The sequence below is a fragment of the Arachis duranensis genome, chromosome 6 (genome assembly GCF_000817695.3).
Source record: "Arachis duranensis cultivar V14167 chromosome 6, aradu.V14167.gnm2.J7QH, whole genome shotgun sequence".
NCBI classification, from domain to species: Eukaryota; Viridiplantae; Streptophyta; class Magnoliopsida; order Fabales; family Fabaceae; genus Arachis; species Arachis duranensis.
The window spans coordinates 98,395,817-98,412,061 of record NC_029777.3 but is presented as its reverse complement, the minus strand read 5'-3'; the positions used below and the strand labels follow the sequence as shown (position 1 = coordinate 98,412,061).

The 16,245-nt window shown below is 34.2% G+C and overlaps 2 protein-coding genes across 2 annotated transcripts; both read left to right on the top strand.

The window, feature by feature from the left end:
* Positions 1-1,417: 1,417 nt before the first annotated feature.
* On the top strand, positions 1,418-4,736 carry LOC107495086 (probable protein phosphatase 2C 65). The gene is made up of 5 exons (XM_016116157.3): positions 1,418-1,925; positions 2,372-2,698; positions 3,406-3,520; positions 3,606-3,829; positions 4,119-4,736. Exons 1-5 carry the CDS (start codon positions 1,716-1,718, stop codon positions 4,539-4,541), a joined length of 1,299 nt encoding a protein of 432 aa, XP_015971643.1. The 5' UTR covers positions 1,418-1,715; the 3' UTR covers positions 4,542-4,736.
* A 9,272-nt stretch (positions 4,737-14,008) lies between these two features.
* Positions 14,009-16,245, top strand: LOC107495087 (aldose reductase; the record flags this gene model as incomplete). The annotated part of the gene is given in 8 exon segments (XM_016116158.3): positions 14,009-14,208; positions 14,745-14,795; positions 14,875-14,948; positions 15,200-15,287; positions 15,378-15,584; positions 15,679-15,750; positions 15,848-16,090; positions 16,174-16,245. Coding segments are annotated over 8 exon segments (948 nt in total), but the record flags the coding sequence as incomplete, so codon positions are not given.

Sequence of the window (16,245 nt, the reverse complement as noted above, 5' to 3'; positions counted from 1 at the left end):
TTTTATCCCATACTTACAATTTCTAAAATAAAAGTACGTAGAATGTGACATTCAACCAATCAGCTTCTTTGATCAGTTGTTATCAAACTAAATAAGTTTCATAATTTGAAAAATACAGCTTTAAATATTGGGAAGTTTTCATAATCATTATATACTTGATTGGTTATATTATGGTCCACAGAGAAGTTGAACAATAACTAACATCAACATGGTAGTATATCAACGAAAATGTTAGAAAAATAATGTAAAAGGTTATCTTATTTAATTTAATATTTATAATTATATATAATATTCATAATTATATATTTATTATATTAAGAATTTATATAATTATTATAGTCAAAATTACTGAAAATGTTAAAAAAAAGCCAAAAAAAAAAATGTATGCCCATGTTTAATTTGATTACCCCCAAACTTTTTTCATATATAAAAAAATATATATGTTAATGTATCCAACAGATTTACAAAAGGTCCAAAAAGATTTTACAATTTAGTATAATCATCTAATTTCACAATCATTGTATACATTTTCCAATTTTATTTTATTCTCATTCTTTTTCACAAACTACATTAGCAAAATTCTTTATGTATATAGTATTTATTCAATTAAAATAGTGATAGGATCGGATGACATTTTTTAAGATTGCTATTGACTTATCATTTTATCTTAGGGGTGAAAAAACTACCCAAAAAAAAGAGTTGTTAGACCAGCAAATCTTAATTATTTTTTGTTATGAAATTAATTAGTATATATTGAACCGTTAATTAATCAAATTCGAAGGTTGATAAATGATAATATAGAAGACAAAATTGACTAAAATAAGTAAATAATTAACATTGCACTAAAATATAAAAACTGTCAGTCCATTATTATATTCCAATTAAATCTTTTTATTATAAATTTTATTATTTGTTCAATCTTTGTTCTTAATTACTCCATCCATTCCAAAGTACTTGATATTTTAACAATTCAGAACATCCATAATTTAATTCAATGCATCAACTTGGTATAGATTGTTTGCAGATAATTTGAATGCCTCAAGATCGGAATTTAATATTAATTAATGTATTATTAGTGTAAACAAATTATATGCAACGATAATAATGTAAAATATTTTATACAACTGTTTTGTTATATTTATTTTTTAAATAATTATTTATACAATTAATATAAAAATATAACTATTTATATAAATGCACAAGACGTCCATATTATTATTGTTTTTGGTTTCCCTTTAACTTTTTTTGTTTTAGTTTTTATTATTAAGATTTGTGTAGTTTACGCTAAATTAAACATGGGCATGGTGCCAACGAGGAAACAAGAAATAACAGACATACAACAAACAAAACCACCGAAGACAGGAAATAATATGATGCAACTCTCAACCTTTCTCCAAAACCATGCCCATGACAACCCTCTCCATCTTCATTCTTCACACAAACACAAACACACACTTTATCTTTTAATTTCTCTCTAACCCCTTTTTTAATTTCTTCTTCTTCTTCACCTTTCTTACCTGTAAAATCATCATATACCCTGAAGCCTTATAGCCTTACTTTGTTCCTTTAATTGCACCCTTCATAAGGAAGGGAGGATTTTTTGTTTTTTAAAGTTTTGTTTTTCTTCACTTCCACATTTGTTATCCCCATAAATATTTCCTTGTGGGGGTGTCAAATTTTGAAATCTTCTTGTTCTTAATCCTAAGGCGTTGGGAATGGGAGGATGTTGCAGCCATGAGCTTGGTATTCGAGAGAAGGTTGAGAGCGATTTGGGAGATGAACATGAGCTTGATTATGAGGGCAATGATATAGAATATGGTTATGGTGGTGAAATCATAAGGCTCAAAGGGTGCTCTAGGTTTGTATCAATGTATTGCCAACAGGGTAAGAAAGGTGTCAATCAAGATTCTATGACTGTTTGGGAGGTACCAATTATCATTCTATTCATTTTTTTTCCTCCTTTGGATTCTTGCATTGTTGCCTGGAATTGTTCTATCTTGCACGGGTTTTTGTTTGATTATTACATTAATCATCAACTTTGACTTTTCTTATTTTTAATTTATCTTTTTTTCAAGTTATTTGGTGTTGTCATTAATGACCGTGTTATCATATATCAATAAATGAATTAATTACCCATGTTCTGTGGATCTTTCCTACACAACATGCATGAGCATTAAATGTGACTTTTCAATATGGACCCTCTTGGCATCGTATCCTTATCTGCACTTTACTCATATATATTTTTATCGTTTGCATGTGGTGAAAATTTGATTTTTAATCACCTCATTTGAGGTTTTGAAATTTTCACAATTCAGATGCATTTTTAGCAAATGATGATGATCTTTTTAATGGATATGTGGAATGTGATTAGGACTATACAGGAGAAAAAGACATGATGTTCTGTGGTGTTTTTGATGGGCATGGTCCTCTAGGGCACAAAGTATCGCAATATATCCGCGACAATCTACCTTCGAAGCTGTCTGCAGCAATCAAATTGGCACAACAAAAGGCCAACAACTACTATGATGATAGTGATGCAGATACAAGCACGTTTGATGATTCTAACCAGAACATGTCCCTTGCTTCATGGGAGGGATGCTTTATCAAGACATTCAAGGAAATGGATGATTACCTTGCCAAGGACATTAATACCGACAGCTATTGCAGCGGTTGCACCGCCGTTACTGTCATCAGACAGGTACAACTAAATATTCTAGCCTTTACTTTGTGTTTTCATTTTCAATTTTTATTTTATAAAATTTTAATAACGAAAAATAATTAAACAATAATTTTACAAGATTAATATAATTAGTTAATTAACAATATCTAAACATGTTGCTTAAAATGATTGGAGTGCTAATTTAAAATACTTGTCAATATAAATTAAAATTATTAGCCATTAAAATTTTTTATAATTAAAATAAAAATAGAAAGAATAAAGTATATTTTTTGTCTTTAAAATTTGGCAATAATTTTAAAAATGCTCCTAAGTTTTATTTTGTTTTAATTTTGTCCTAAAAGTTTTCGATTTGTATCAACTATACCTCTGGCCACTAATTTTTCAAAAAATTTAGGATTAATTCAACAACAATTTCATAAGAACAACCTTGAACATAAGTAAATCAAGCATAATTTTCATGCATTTTTGTTGGATTGGTGTTAAATTTTTTGAAAATTTAGCTATTAGAGGTATATTCGATGCAAATCAAAAAAATTTGGGACAAAATTAAAACAAAATAAAATTTAGGATTATTTTTGAACATTTCCTAAATTTCAAAGACAAAAAATATATTTTATCGAAATAAAAAACAAAAAGACGAACCAAAAGAATCCTAGTTTTTGTATTAAAATGTTGTTTGGTTATGATGGAATTAAGTTTGCATCAGTTTTTGGCTCAAATTTCAGGGTGATCAGCTTATAATCGGAAATTTGGGCGATTCTCGCGCGATTCTTTGTACTAGAGAGAGAGATCAACGTGTTCCTATTCAACTTACCGTGGATTTGAAGCCTGATCTTCCAAGTAGGACTTGTTATTGACATTATTTCATAAGAACTAATAGCCTCTAAGCATAAGCATAGCAATATTTGTTCAATGTTTCTCTTAGGTGAAGCTACAAGGATCATGAGCTGTGAAGGCAGAGTTTTCGCGGCAGAGGAAGAACCCGACGTGTGCCGAATATGGATGCCTGATGATGACTGCCCTGGATTAGCTATGTCCAGATCCTTCGGAGACTTTTGCCTCAAAGATTATGGCCTCATCTCAATTCCTGATGTATTTTACAGGAAACTTTCCAAGCAAGATGAATTTGTGGTCTTGGCAAGTGATGGGGTAGGTCATATCAATTACAATGGATCTTGGATTCCTAGTTAGACTAGAAGTTTCTCAACTAATGCTACGTGTACATAAAAAATCAGCTATTAAAAGTTTCAGTATAAATACACATTGAAATATAAAATTTATAGTAGTTGATTTTTGGTGTGCAGGTTGCATTTTTGAAATTTGTTACTTTTTGTTATGACAAAATAAACTCTTCACGGAATCAATTCTACAAATGCAGAACAAAACATAAGATCATGCAAGTATCTAAGAAAACAACCATGTAATTTCTTTTTTGCAGGTATGGGATGTGCTGAGTAACAATGAAGTTATCAACATAGTTGCTTCAGCACCAAGCAGAAGCGTAGCAGCCAAATTGCTTGTAAAAAGAGCCGTTCGAGCATGGAGATACCGGTATCCCGGCTCCAAGGTAGATGATTGCGCAGTTATATGCTTGTTCCTGGACGGCGAGCAGCCGGTGTTATCCCACTCGCAGTCCAAAAGGGTTGGCAAACATCTCAGCAAACACCCTCATCGCAACCGAACGATGAGCAACGAAGACAACGAGACAGTGGCCGGAAAAGTGGGGGTAGAGCTGAATGTCAATGAAGAATGGAAGGCTCTTGGAGGGTTAGCTAGAGCCAACTCCTTATCAAAACTTCCAAGGCTTACAAGAGATTTGAGTAGAAGGCAAGTATCAACTAGGTTCATTCAAGGCAGCTGAAAAAGGTTCACTTACTCTGCCAGGGCCTTCTCATCATATATATATATTTATATATATAAAGTGTGTGTGTGATCACAGATCTTCAGACCTAAACTTTGTACATTTAGGTGAGAAAAAAAACATTGGACGGGTTGGGAAGAATGTTATTAGGACCATTTTGGTGTTCCTTAAAAAGTGAGTGAAAACTAATTGATAAATGAGCTTTTATGTGTTAAAATCTAAAAAAGAGATTGAATATAAGAACTCTTTTTTTTCACTTAACTTTTGAGAAGATTACCAAAATGCTTATGTTTCAAATTATGCAATTAGTTGAGAGTTGTGATTTCTTGGGGCCTACATTAACTATTTCACCATTGTTATTATGGTCATTAATAGTAACATTTATGTCTCAGCTTTTATATACGTTCATGTTTATGTTATGAAGATAGGAGATTTTCCTAAACTCAAAACCAGTTTGTTCTGAAGAGTAGGAGATTTTCTTAATATAGGTTTTAAGTTTTCTGAAAATATATAAGAGACATCTTTCACTTTATCTTATAAATTTAAGCAAACTTGAAACGGCATACAAAAAATAGGAAGAGATGAGTGTATAATTTCTACCACAATTATGATAAAATTTTACAATAATTAATTTTAAGAAAAAGAATTATTTATACTTATAAAATTTACAAACGTTGACAAACGTATCCATCAAATAAGAAAATTAACGTTATACTCATGAAAAAATATCCATAAAAGATGAATTTGATGTGACAAAAGTACCCAACTCTAATCTTTTGTTGACTTTTTAATAAAATTCTCAAATTACTCATGTCTTTATCCTCTCCACCCCTACCCTTTTCTCTCTCGCTTTCTCACAATATGGAACAAACCCAACATCGCACGACAGCAAGCTCCTCTCCTTCCTCAAATGGTCGACATCGAGACCAAGTTACCTTGTTGTGTTGGGAAAGAGAAAGAATAGAGGAGGCTCAGCAAGATTCGCAGATTCAGGCAGCCAAATCAGGAACCCAAACCGCACTTTTTCAAAGTTGCCACCGACAACACCCGTAACAATTCTGTCTTCATGCCGAGAAAGATCCATTAAGCTGAATGCAGCGTCCTTGGTTGATGTTGTGCTCGCATCAAATGAGAAGAACAGAGTTGTGCTTGATGTCGATGGAGCAAGCGTCATCAATCTCCAATCAGTGCTTCGCCTTCTTGTAGAGTTTAAGTAGCAGCCGCCAGTCATAGCTCAGCAGCGTCGATAGGCTTGGTGATTTGAGAATTAATGTTGATCAAGAATTTCTCAATAAAAGAATCACTTCGTTGATAGTATAGTCTAAATCAACAATTATCTCAATCAAAGTTTAAATAAATATATTGTCACAATCAACACAAATAACTGAGAATTTTAAATCGCAGGTCGTTCACCTTAGGAATTGCAATAGAGTGCTCAATTATTGGCTATGAGGGATTGGGGTTTTGATGGCAAGAAGCAAGTAATATAAATATCAAGGAATTAAAGAAGCATGCAATAACTAAATATCAAAAGGAATCAAATTCAAGGCAATTAATCAAGAGAAAGGAAAATTCAAGTGCTAAGAAATCTCTTGGTAACCCCAAATCAATTAACTACCCTAATATATCAATCAAGAATGGACATCAATGACTTAAGGTTACCAAAGTCCTCAATTCTAATCCAAGAGTGAGGAAAAACTATACTAAAACTAGGCCAAGCATTTTATCAAACATTTGGTGTGCATGAAAATAAAATCATATTAAATTACAATAATAATAAATTCTAAAGCTACCAAAAGCAAAAAAATACTAATAACAACTCCATTAAATAACAATAAATAAAGAAACATGAAATTGCATTAATAGAAATTCAAATTAACAAGATTTCATTAACAATAAAATAACTAAATAAAAGAAATAACAAGTAAAACTAAAAGAAGTAAGAAGATAGAAGAAGAAGTAGTAAGGAAACTAAATCAAAACAAGAGTTAAAGCATCAATCTAAGAGAAAATTAACTAAATCTATCCTAATTCTAGAGAGAAGAGAGGGCTTCTCTCTCTAGAATAACCTAAAACATGTTACTAAAGTTAAACCTAACTGCCCCCTTGTTTTCTCTTGAATTAGGGTTGAAATAGCTTTAGAAATGAGTTGGATTGGGTTATAGAGGCCCAAAAATCTCTGCCAGTGAATTGCATTAAATGAGGTCACGTGTTGTGACTTGTGCGTACACATGACTGCACGCTTCCACCTGTGCGTACGCACGCATATTTTCTCCAATTTTGCATGCTTTTTTCTCACTTCTTCAATCCATATTAGCCTTGTAAGCCTGAAATCACTCAATAAACACATCAAGGCATCAAATGGAATTAAAGTGTATAAAATTTAACAAATAAAGACCTAAAAAGCATGTTTTCACTTTTGAGCACAATTTATGGAGAGTTTACAAAACCAAGCTATTTCATTGAATAAGCGTAGGAAAAATTGATAAAATCCACCCATTAGAGCAAATAAATACCATGAAATATGTATTTATCACTTGGCATACACCATTAGTTCTGATTTAGGTAAGGGTTACAAGAAGGAGAATGGGTTATGTCTCTGTTTGAATTTGGGATTCTTTGCTTAATTTTTTTGTTTTTGGATTTTCTGGCTTTGGAATCAATTTTTTGTTACTGATGATTTGAGTTTTTGTGTAAGTTTGTGTTTTTAATTGTTGCTGATTACTTAAATTACTTGAACTCCACTGTGTTGCACTTCTCTATCCTTTTCTGACAGTCCCTTTCTGGATTCTGATTTTTGAAAAATTCCGCTTATCAGTAGCTTTGACCTGCGCATAAATCTCTATTTCTGGCAGAAGTTCACGAGATGGAGAGATTTGATTTAAAGGGAGCGGCAGCGTTCCTCGTTTTATGCAGTAGAGGTGCAGGCGGGGGGCTCTGATGCTGTCCCCGTTATTTTGGTGGTGGAGTTGAAATCGAAAATAAAGGATTGGGGTAATTTAAAGATTTTATTAAAAAGTCAACAAAAGATTAGATTTTGGGTATTTTTGTCACACAGAACCCATCTTTCATGGGTATAATATTAATTTTCTTGTTTGATAGGTACTTTTGTCAGCGTTCATAAAATTCATTGGTACAAATAGTTGTTTTTTCTTAATTTCATATTACAAACGTAAAAAAAATTGAAACTTATACCAAGCTCCTGCACCAAGACCTATGGAGCTTCAAACCAAACTCCCTAGAGCACCAAACCAAATGACTCAAAACCAAATGCCAAGTAAAACACAAATGAACTAATTTATGAATTTTTTTCTTAGTCTCTTTTGCCTTTTTCTCATGATTTTTTCTTAAATACCTCATGTAATCCAAGCTTTTTTTTTTCAAAGGTAGGCTGATTATTTATTTCATTAAAAAAAATACAATGTCCATATGAGACATAAAAAAAGAGAAGCGGGTATTCTCAATGCTAAAAAACAGTGAGCAAAACAACATAATAGAGAAAAAGAAGTAAATCCCTAATTCAGACATAATAGAAAAGTAAACTCCTAATTCAGGAGATTGGACCAAAAAGACATAGTAACTGAAGTTAAGTTCTCTGGCATGCTCCTCGCAAAACCATCAAATTCCATAAGGCTCTATGAATCCGAGTAAAGATGAAATGGTTCCCCGCTCTCCATATATTCCAGCAATAAACTCCCAACACCAAGAAGTGTCGTGAATCTGCTGGGTTCAGAGTCAAGTATTGCTTTTTTTCTGTCCAGCACTGGAAGAAAAACGTAGCATCTTCTCCAATGTTAATTCCATTAAATAGGATCTTCGTCCACACCTCTCTAGCTTTCTCGCAAGTGAACATGCAGTGAGTGACAGATTCGACGCCATTGTTACAGCGGGGGCATATTGAAGATCTTCCTAGAATTCATTTGTGGAGGAGCTCCATCACCAGAGCCAGAGGAAGAGCATGATCTTGGAGGGGAGCTTCAGTTTCCAGAAATCTTGCCACACATCTCAACGCTGGAGAAGATTCGGGTAGAACTCATTCAACAGGTGAAAAAAGTGGTAAGCTACTCTATATCCAGATGAGACTTCATAGTTCCCTGAGTTGTGCGACCAAATAATTTTATCCTCCTATTCTCCAATTTTGATTGTTGAGATTTGTTGCCTAATGTGAATTGGAAATAAATTCTCAAGAATTTGTTAATTTCACTCTTTATTATTTGTTAACAGCTCACTCACCTGAACAAATGGTTGATTTAGGTCAAATGCATCCAGACACAAAGGGGGGTTAAAAGGATGTGAAGGAGGAACCCACGAATTAGAGAAGATACTAACAGTAGATCCTGTGCAAATTTTGCAAAAAAGTCCTTTCTCTGTGATCTTGCGTCCCTCACGCCCTTGAACTCTTTCGACTTTAGAAGATCAATCTTTGTTGTCTCCCTTATACTGGTTGGTCAGGATCTCGCCTCCTCAAACCAAACTCGAACCTCCCCGAATAGTTTCAAAGATTTTCCAAGCTTTTCTTTTATTTGGAGCATGCTTTTTTTGAAAGCATTTAGTTATCCCAACACATGAGCCGCGAAGGTCTCCTTATCATGTTCTATTATTTGGAAACGCTCATCCATAGAGGATAAAATATTCTTCAACATAGAAACTCTCTTTTCTAAGAATTTAGAGTCCTTACCTTTAGGCTCACTTGAAGAACACATCTTCTTGTCTCCTCATTGAGAAGGAATAGCATCCCTTCTCCTTTGAGACTCAACATGCTCCATGGTTACACTAGAAGCTATACCCACAAACCACTTGTGCTCCCTCTCGGACCTTGCTCTGATACCAAATTGTCACGGCCTTGGACACACTCCAACACTACCGTGTCGACCCTCGGACTCAATCTCTTGAGCTAAGATTAAATCAGCTTAACCTTCAATACTTAGCAAGAAAGCTAAGAATACAAGAGAAAAGAAGCTTTGGTGGAAAGAACACTTTATTACTCAAGTGTTTGTTATAAATAGAGGTGGCAAGCAGGGAAGCCTGCCTCTCCCCGCCGTGCCCCGCCTAGTGAAGCGGTCTAAAATCTCACCCATCCCTGCCTAATTGCGGGTTGGCGGTCTGGTGGACTAAACCCACCAAATCTCTTCTTTTTTTTTTACAATTAAATATTAAATAATATATAAAATTCCACAATTATTTTAATAAATTTATAATTTCTAAAGGCATAAAAAATTATAATTTTTATATTCACAAACATTAAAGTCTTTGTAATTATAAATAACTAATAAACATAATTATAAACCAAGTTTTCATCCAAAACATAATTATAAATATTGTCTCCAAAGCAAAATAAACATAATCCAAACACTCAATTTTCATCTTCATTCTCTTGTAAGTTGGGTTGGGAGAAGTTGGATTTTGGCAAAAAAATTGTAAAAATACACCCTTGCGTAAAAAAACTCTAAGCCTGGCAGGGAAGCCCGTCCCGTCCCGCCAAAACCCACGGTTTAAGCGGTGCGAATTACGCGAGCTTTTGCTTTTTGGCGGTCCTAATTTTCCAGCCCAACCCGCCTTTTTTGGCGGGTTACTCGGGTCAACCCGTCGGATTTAGGCCCGTTTGCGATCCCTAGTTACAAATGACTCACACCCCCAAACTCTAACTCTCATCCCTATTTATAGTCATCCACCTCCTCAATTGATTATTATGATTAAATCTAATCAACGATTTAGATTGATCATCCAGAACCTTCACTATAAATATCTATCCTACCACATTTCTCTAAATACTTCTAGATCATTCCATACTACTCTTCATACTTCTATATATATCCACACTCTTCTAGAATACTCTATGACCTTCTAGAGTCTTCTAGAATCTTTTAGAATATTTCGGAACCTTCTAGGGCATTCTAGAATATTTTGAAACTATCTAGAGAATTCTCAAACACTCTAGAAAATTATACAAACACCGTTAAATCTAACATTCTAAAATTTACCGTGACATTCTCCCCCACCTATTGCACAGACATCCTCGTCGTATTTTGTTCATGATAGCGCTCTAAGTGTTCTTGAAATTGTCACAGATCTTCACGAGCTTCCCAACTAGCCTCTGTTATTAAGAGTCCTTTCTATTTGATCAAGTATTGGATACTTGGTGGAACTCCTCTTCGTCGCACAACCGGATTTGCTAGGATCTCTTCAATCTTTTTGTTGAATGATCTAATTACCATGAGTGGAGCTCGATTCAAATCACCTCTACTTAGTTCCTTTCGGTCTCCATGAATAGAGCGAGGGAGTTGTACTTTGTAAGCAACCTCTCCAACATGCCCAATGATTTCAAATGGCTCTTCATATTTGCAGATCAAACCCTTATGAACCTTGCGAAAAGTTTTGAATTATTGTGGAAGAAGCTTAATCATTATCATATCTCCCACTTGATAGCTTGCATGCCTCCTCTTCTTATCTTCCCATTTCTTTATCCTCTTTGTAGCTTTGTTGAGGTAAGAACAAGTGAAATCTGCTTGTTCTTTCCAAGACTTAATCATATGATAAGTTTCAGAGTTCTTTCCTGAATAAGAGGAGGAAAGAGAATGTGGTGTAAGCGGTTGTTGTCTAGTCACAATCTCGAACGAAATCTTTTCTGTGGACTCACTCCTTTGTATGTTATATGAGAACTGGACAATGTCTAGGAGTTTTATCCAATCCTTTTGATTAGTGCTTACGAAATGTCTCAACTAACATTTGAGTAATGCATTCACTCTCTTCGTCTGCCCGTCAGTTTGAGGATGGAAGCTTGTCGAAAAGTGAAGTTCCGATCCAAGAAGTTTGAACAACTCTGTCCATAGTTATCCTGTGAAGCGTGGATCTTGATTATTGATGATGCTCTTAGGTAATTTTCAGTATTTCACCACATTCTTGAAGAATAGTCGTACTATTTTCTCTACAGTGCAATTAGTAAGAGTAGGTAAAAAAGTAGCATACTTCAAAAATTGATCTACTACCATGAGGATAGATCCAAACCATTCAGACTTTAGTAAGGCAGAGATGAAATCTAAAGACACACTTTTTCACGGTCGCTATAGCAGAGGCATAGGTTCCAACAACCCACTTAGTGTCTTATTTTCAATCTTATCTTGTTGGCACACAAGACAAGTCTTCACATAGCTCTCTACTTCATCTATCATTTGAGACCAATAATAGAAAGATTCAATGAGTGCCAAGGTCCTTCGCTGTCCTTGGTGACCAGCTCACTTGGTGTCGTGGCATTCTCTCACCAACTTTCTTCTTAGATTTTTCCACTTAGGGGCGTATAGTCTTCTCTCTTTGGTGTAGAGAAGGTCGTCTTCTAGCCAAAATTTCTTGGTCTTACCTTCTCTACCCAACTCTACCAATTTATTGGCTAATGGATCATGATGCAATCCTTCCTTGATGGCATGCACAATATCTTTTTTGACCATGAAAATGGCTGCCAACTCAGCCTTGTGGCTCAGCTTATCTGCTACCACATTAGTCTTACCTGACTTGTATTCAAATTCGAAATCAAACTCAACTAAAAAATCTTACCACCTAGCTTGTTTGGGGGCTTAACTTCTTCTGAGTTTGGAAGTAGCTTGTAGCTACATTGTCTGTCTTGACGATGAAGTGTGAATCAAACAAGTAGTGACGCCAAGTGTTCAGACAATGCACCACCGTGGTCATCTCCTTCTCTTGGACAGTGTATCGTCTCTCTGTATCATTCAAATTGCGACTCTTAAAGGCAATAGGATGTCATTCTTGCATCAAAACCCCTCCAATAACGTAGTCAGAATCTCTAGTGTGGACTTTAAATACTTTTGAGTAATCGGACAGTGCTAGTACTAGTCCTTCTGTGATAGTAGTCTTCAACTCATTAAAGGCCTTTTAACAATCTTTCGACAATTTTCAAGAGTGATTCTTCTTGAAAAGATCAGTTAATTGTGCAACCTTAGTGGAGTATCCCTTGAGAAACTTCATATAGTAATTAGGCAACCCAAGGATTGACCCCAATTCAGATACCTTGTTTGATGGCTACCACTCTTTGATAGCCTGCACCTTTCTTTGATCCATGCAAATAGTTCCATCTTTAATGATGTGTCTTAAGAAGTGGATTTCGTCCCTTGCAAAGGAACACTTTTCCTTCTTCACATGTGTTATTTTCTCACAAGATTTTGAATCATCGGTTTGTAAGTGTTCTATATATTTTTTCAAGGTATTACTATAGACAACAATGTCATCCAGATATACCATTACAAACCAATCAAGATAAGGATCAAAGATCTCGTTCATCACGATACAAAAAGTCGGAGGAGTATTGGTTAAGTTAAAGACATCACCAACTACTCATCTAATCCATATCTCGTGACACACATGGTCTCAGACTCATCACCATCGACAGTCTTCATTTTGTGATATTCTACCTTAAATCTAGCTTTGAGAATCATTTAGCTTTACTAAGTTAATCAAACAAATCAGCTATTAAAGAAATAGAGTATTTATTCTTGATGGTTACCTTGTTAAATGTTCGATAATCGATACATAATCTTAACGAACCATTGTATTTCTTTTGAAATAAAACTGGTGCACTATAAAATACTTTTGATAAACGAATGAATCCAATATCTAGCAAATTCTTAAATTACTTCTTCAACTTCTCAAATTCTGGCTATGTTATTCTATATGGTGTCGAGACAAATAGTGTTGCTCCTAACTCTAATTCAATATTGTAATTCACCTTATTTTTAAGTGGTAGTTATTTTAGTAACTGAAGAGACATCACGTCTTTATTTTCATTGTGATCCATATTTTATTTAATATATAATTTGTTAGCAAATTATTCTTTAATTAAGTGAAATATGATAACTAATAAACTCATCCAATTTGACACCACCGTATGAACTTATTTGCTTGACTATAATAATGTTGGACCGAAAAGCAATTTTTACTCCACTTATAAAAATTTCATGAAGAAATAAATTGGCCCCGCAAAAGTGGTTTTGGCTTTCAAAATTTAAATATAATAGGTGCAACTAAGATATCAAAATGGAAAAGTATAGATAATTAACAAACTTTTTGAATAATGTATAAATAATGTGAATTAATAATATTAAAATTTAAAAAATAAATTTAATTAATAATATTAAATTAAGATGTAATGTATTTTGTTTGTTTAAGATAGTTATTGTTTACTTACCATTCTCCTATCAAAATACGTGGCAAGTCAACAACTAATTCCATATTAATTAATAGTATACAAGTGATACTTTCATACTTTGGGGCAGAAGCACGATGCATGAAGAGATTTCTGGAGAGAAAAAGCGTGAAACGTGTTAATAAGGAAGAAGCGCTAGAACCTTAGAATGTACACGCAGCCTCAAATGTCATATACGTGTCCATCATGCACATGCACCATGTGGTTTTCACCGATCCTGTTCCTACTTCCTACAAGAAAGGATCTTTCTACTTTGATATTAATAATCATCGTAACAACAATAAAACATGTCAGAAACAAATTAATAAACACAAGATGGCAAAAGCAGTGAAGCCGCAAGACCCAAATGCAAAGTTCTATACCCTCTTGAGTGGTCACAGCATGCCAGCCGTTGGATTAGGAACATGGAAATCTGGCTCAAAAGCCTCTGATTCTGTTTTCACTGCCATTGCTGAGGTAAGTACCTACCTATCTCTTTTCCCTGATCCATTTGAACTTAGCACACGTAATAGCATTAAGATAATTAAATCGTTTGGATTTGATTGAAATTATTAATTACTGATGTTAAAAATTAGGTGCTAAGATATATAAAATAAGATTGTAAGTATTATAGCATTGTCCTTACATACCCTAGAACATTTATTTAGTGATGAATTAAGCTTTCCAAGAAATGAATTAAGTTTTGGTATTGTTTTCGTGTTCACATATATTAATGTAAAAAGAAAGAATAAGAACAAAAAATTAAACTTATGCAGAGTAGATAAAGCAATAAAGAGAATGAATCAAATTCTTTATTAGACAGATTCCCAAAAATATTGGTATCTTGCATTGCAATACTAGATTTTTATGGAACAAATCAGTGTTACACGATTTGAATTAAGATCATCTAAACTTCAATTTGGAAATTCTTTCTAAAAACCAAATCATCACACTTAGCTAGAGTTCGAATTCATGTGAAGCTAAGTCTTATATGATCTAACCTTTGTTTGCAGGCTGGTTATAGACATATAGACACTGCTGCACAGTATGGAGTCCAAGAAGATGTATGTTAATTACTACTCTGAATTTTTCAGTTCATTCATATATTGATCTTGGTTGTCATCAATATCTATCTATTTACAGGTTGGACATGGACTTCAATCTGCTATGATAGCAGGAGTGGATAGGAAGGATCTCTTTGTCACCTCCAAGTTATGGTATATATATAAAATTGCCACCACTTTGTTTCATTAAGTGAACTCAATTGTCCTGATTAATTACATTACATTAGGCGTTATTTATGTGTGGAATGTGTTGAAAATGGGACCAGATTAAGAAAACTTTGTCTGAAGTAATTGCAAAAATTTTACAGTCCCAAAACTTTTTTAATTACAATGTTACATGCAAATAACATCACTTTTATGCAAGTTCTCAGGACTTTGTGTGTGTGAAATTATAAATTTTGTAGGTGCACTGACTTGACCCCTGAAAGGGTTAGACCTGCCCTTAACAACACCCTTCAAGAACTCCAACTTGACTTCCTTGATCTTTACTTGGTAATAATTAAGCTTCTATTGTTGCAAGTGATTTGATCAAATTTAAGGGATGAAAAGGAGTATAATTATGTAATATTAACAATAATGCAGATTCATTGGCCATTTCGGTTGAAAGATGGTGCCAGCACACCTCCTAAAGAAGGAGAAGTTTTGGAATTTGACATGGAAGGGGTTTGGAGAGAAATGGAGAAGCTTGTGAAGGAAAACCTTGTTAGAGACATTGGTATCTGCAATTTCACTCTCCAAAAGCTTGATAAGTTAATGAGCATTGCTGAAACAATGCCTTCAGTATGCCAAGTAATAAATCTATGAAGAGCCACAATTATCAATTATTGGATAATGCGTTTGTCACTTTTGTTCTCATTAACTTTTGAATGATGTTTTGTTGTAGATGGAGATGCATCCCGGGTGGAGAAATGATAAGATGCTAGAGGCTTGCAAGAACAACAACATCCATGTCACTGTAATTAACACAGCACAAATATCATTAATTGCGTGAATAATCATCTAAAAAAATAAATGTGATTGAACAAATGATAAGATATTTTATTGTGTAATAGGCTTATTCACCACTTGGATCCCAAGATGGAGGAAGAGATTTGATTCACGATCAGTTGGTGGATAGAATAGCAAACAAACTGAACAAGACACCGGGGCAGGTATTGGTGAAGTGGGCCATTCAGAGAGGGACAAGTGTAATCCCAAAATCTACGCACCCAGAAAGAATGAGAGAGAACATGAGTGTTTTCAATTGGGAGATTCCAGAGCAAGACTTCATCGCTCTCAGCAATATGCCTTCTCAGGTACTAATCTTATTGTAACTATGCTATGAATGTCCGTACTCAAATATCAAAATCATTACATTCAAGTGTATTGATTTATGCAGAGCCGAGTTCTGGATGGTGAAGAACTGTTCGTCAACAAGAGTGCAGGCCCCTTCAGGAGTACCGCTGAAATC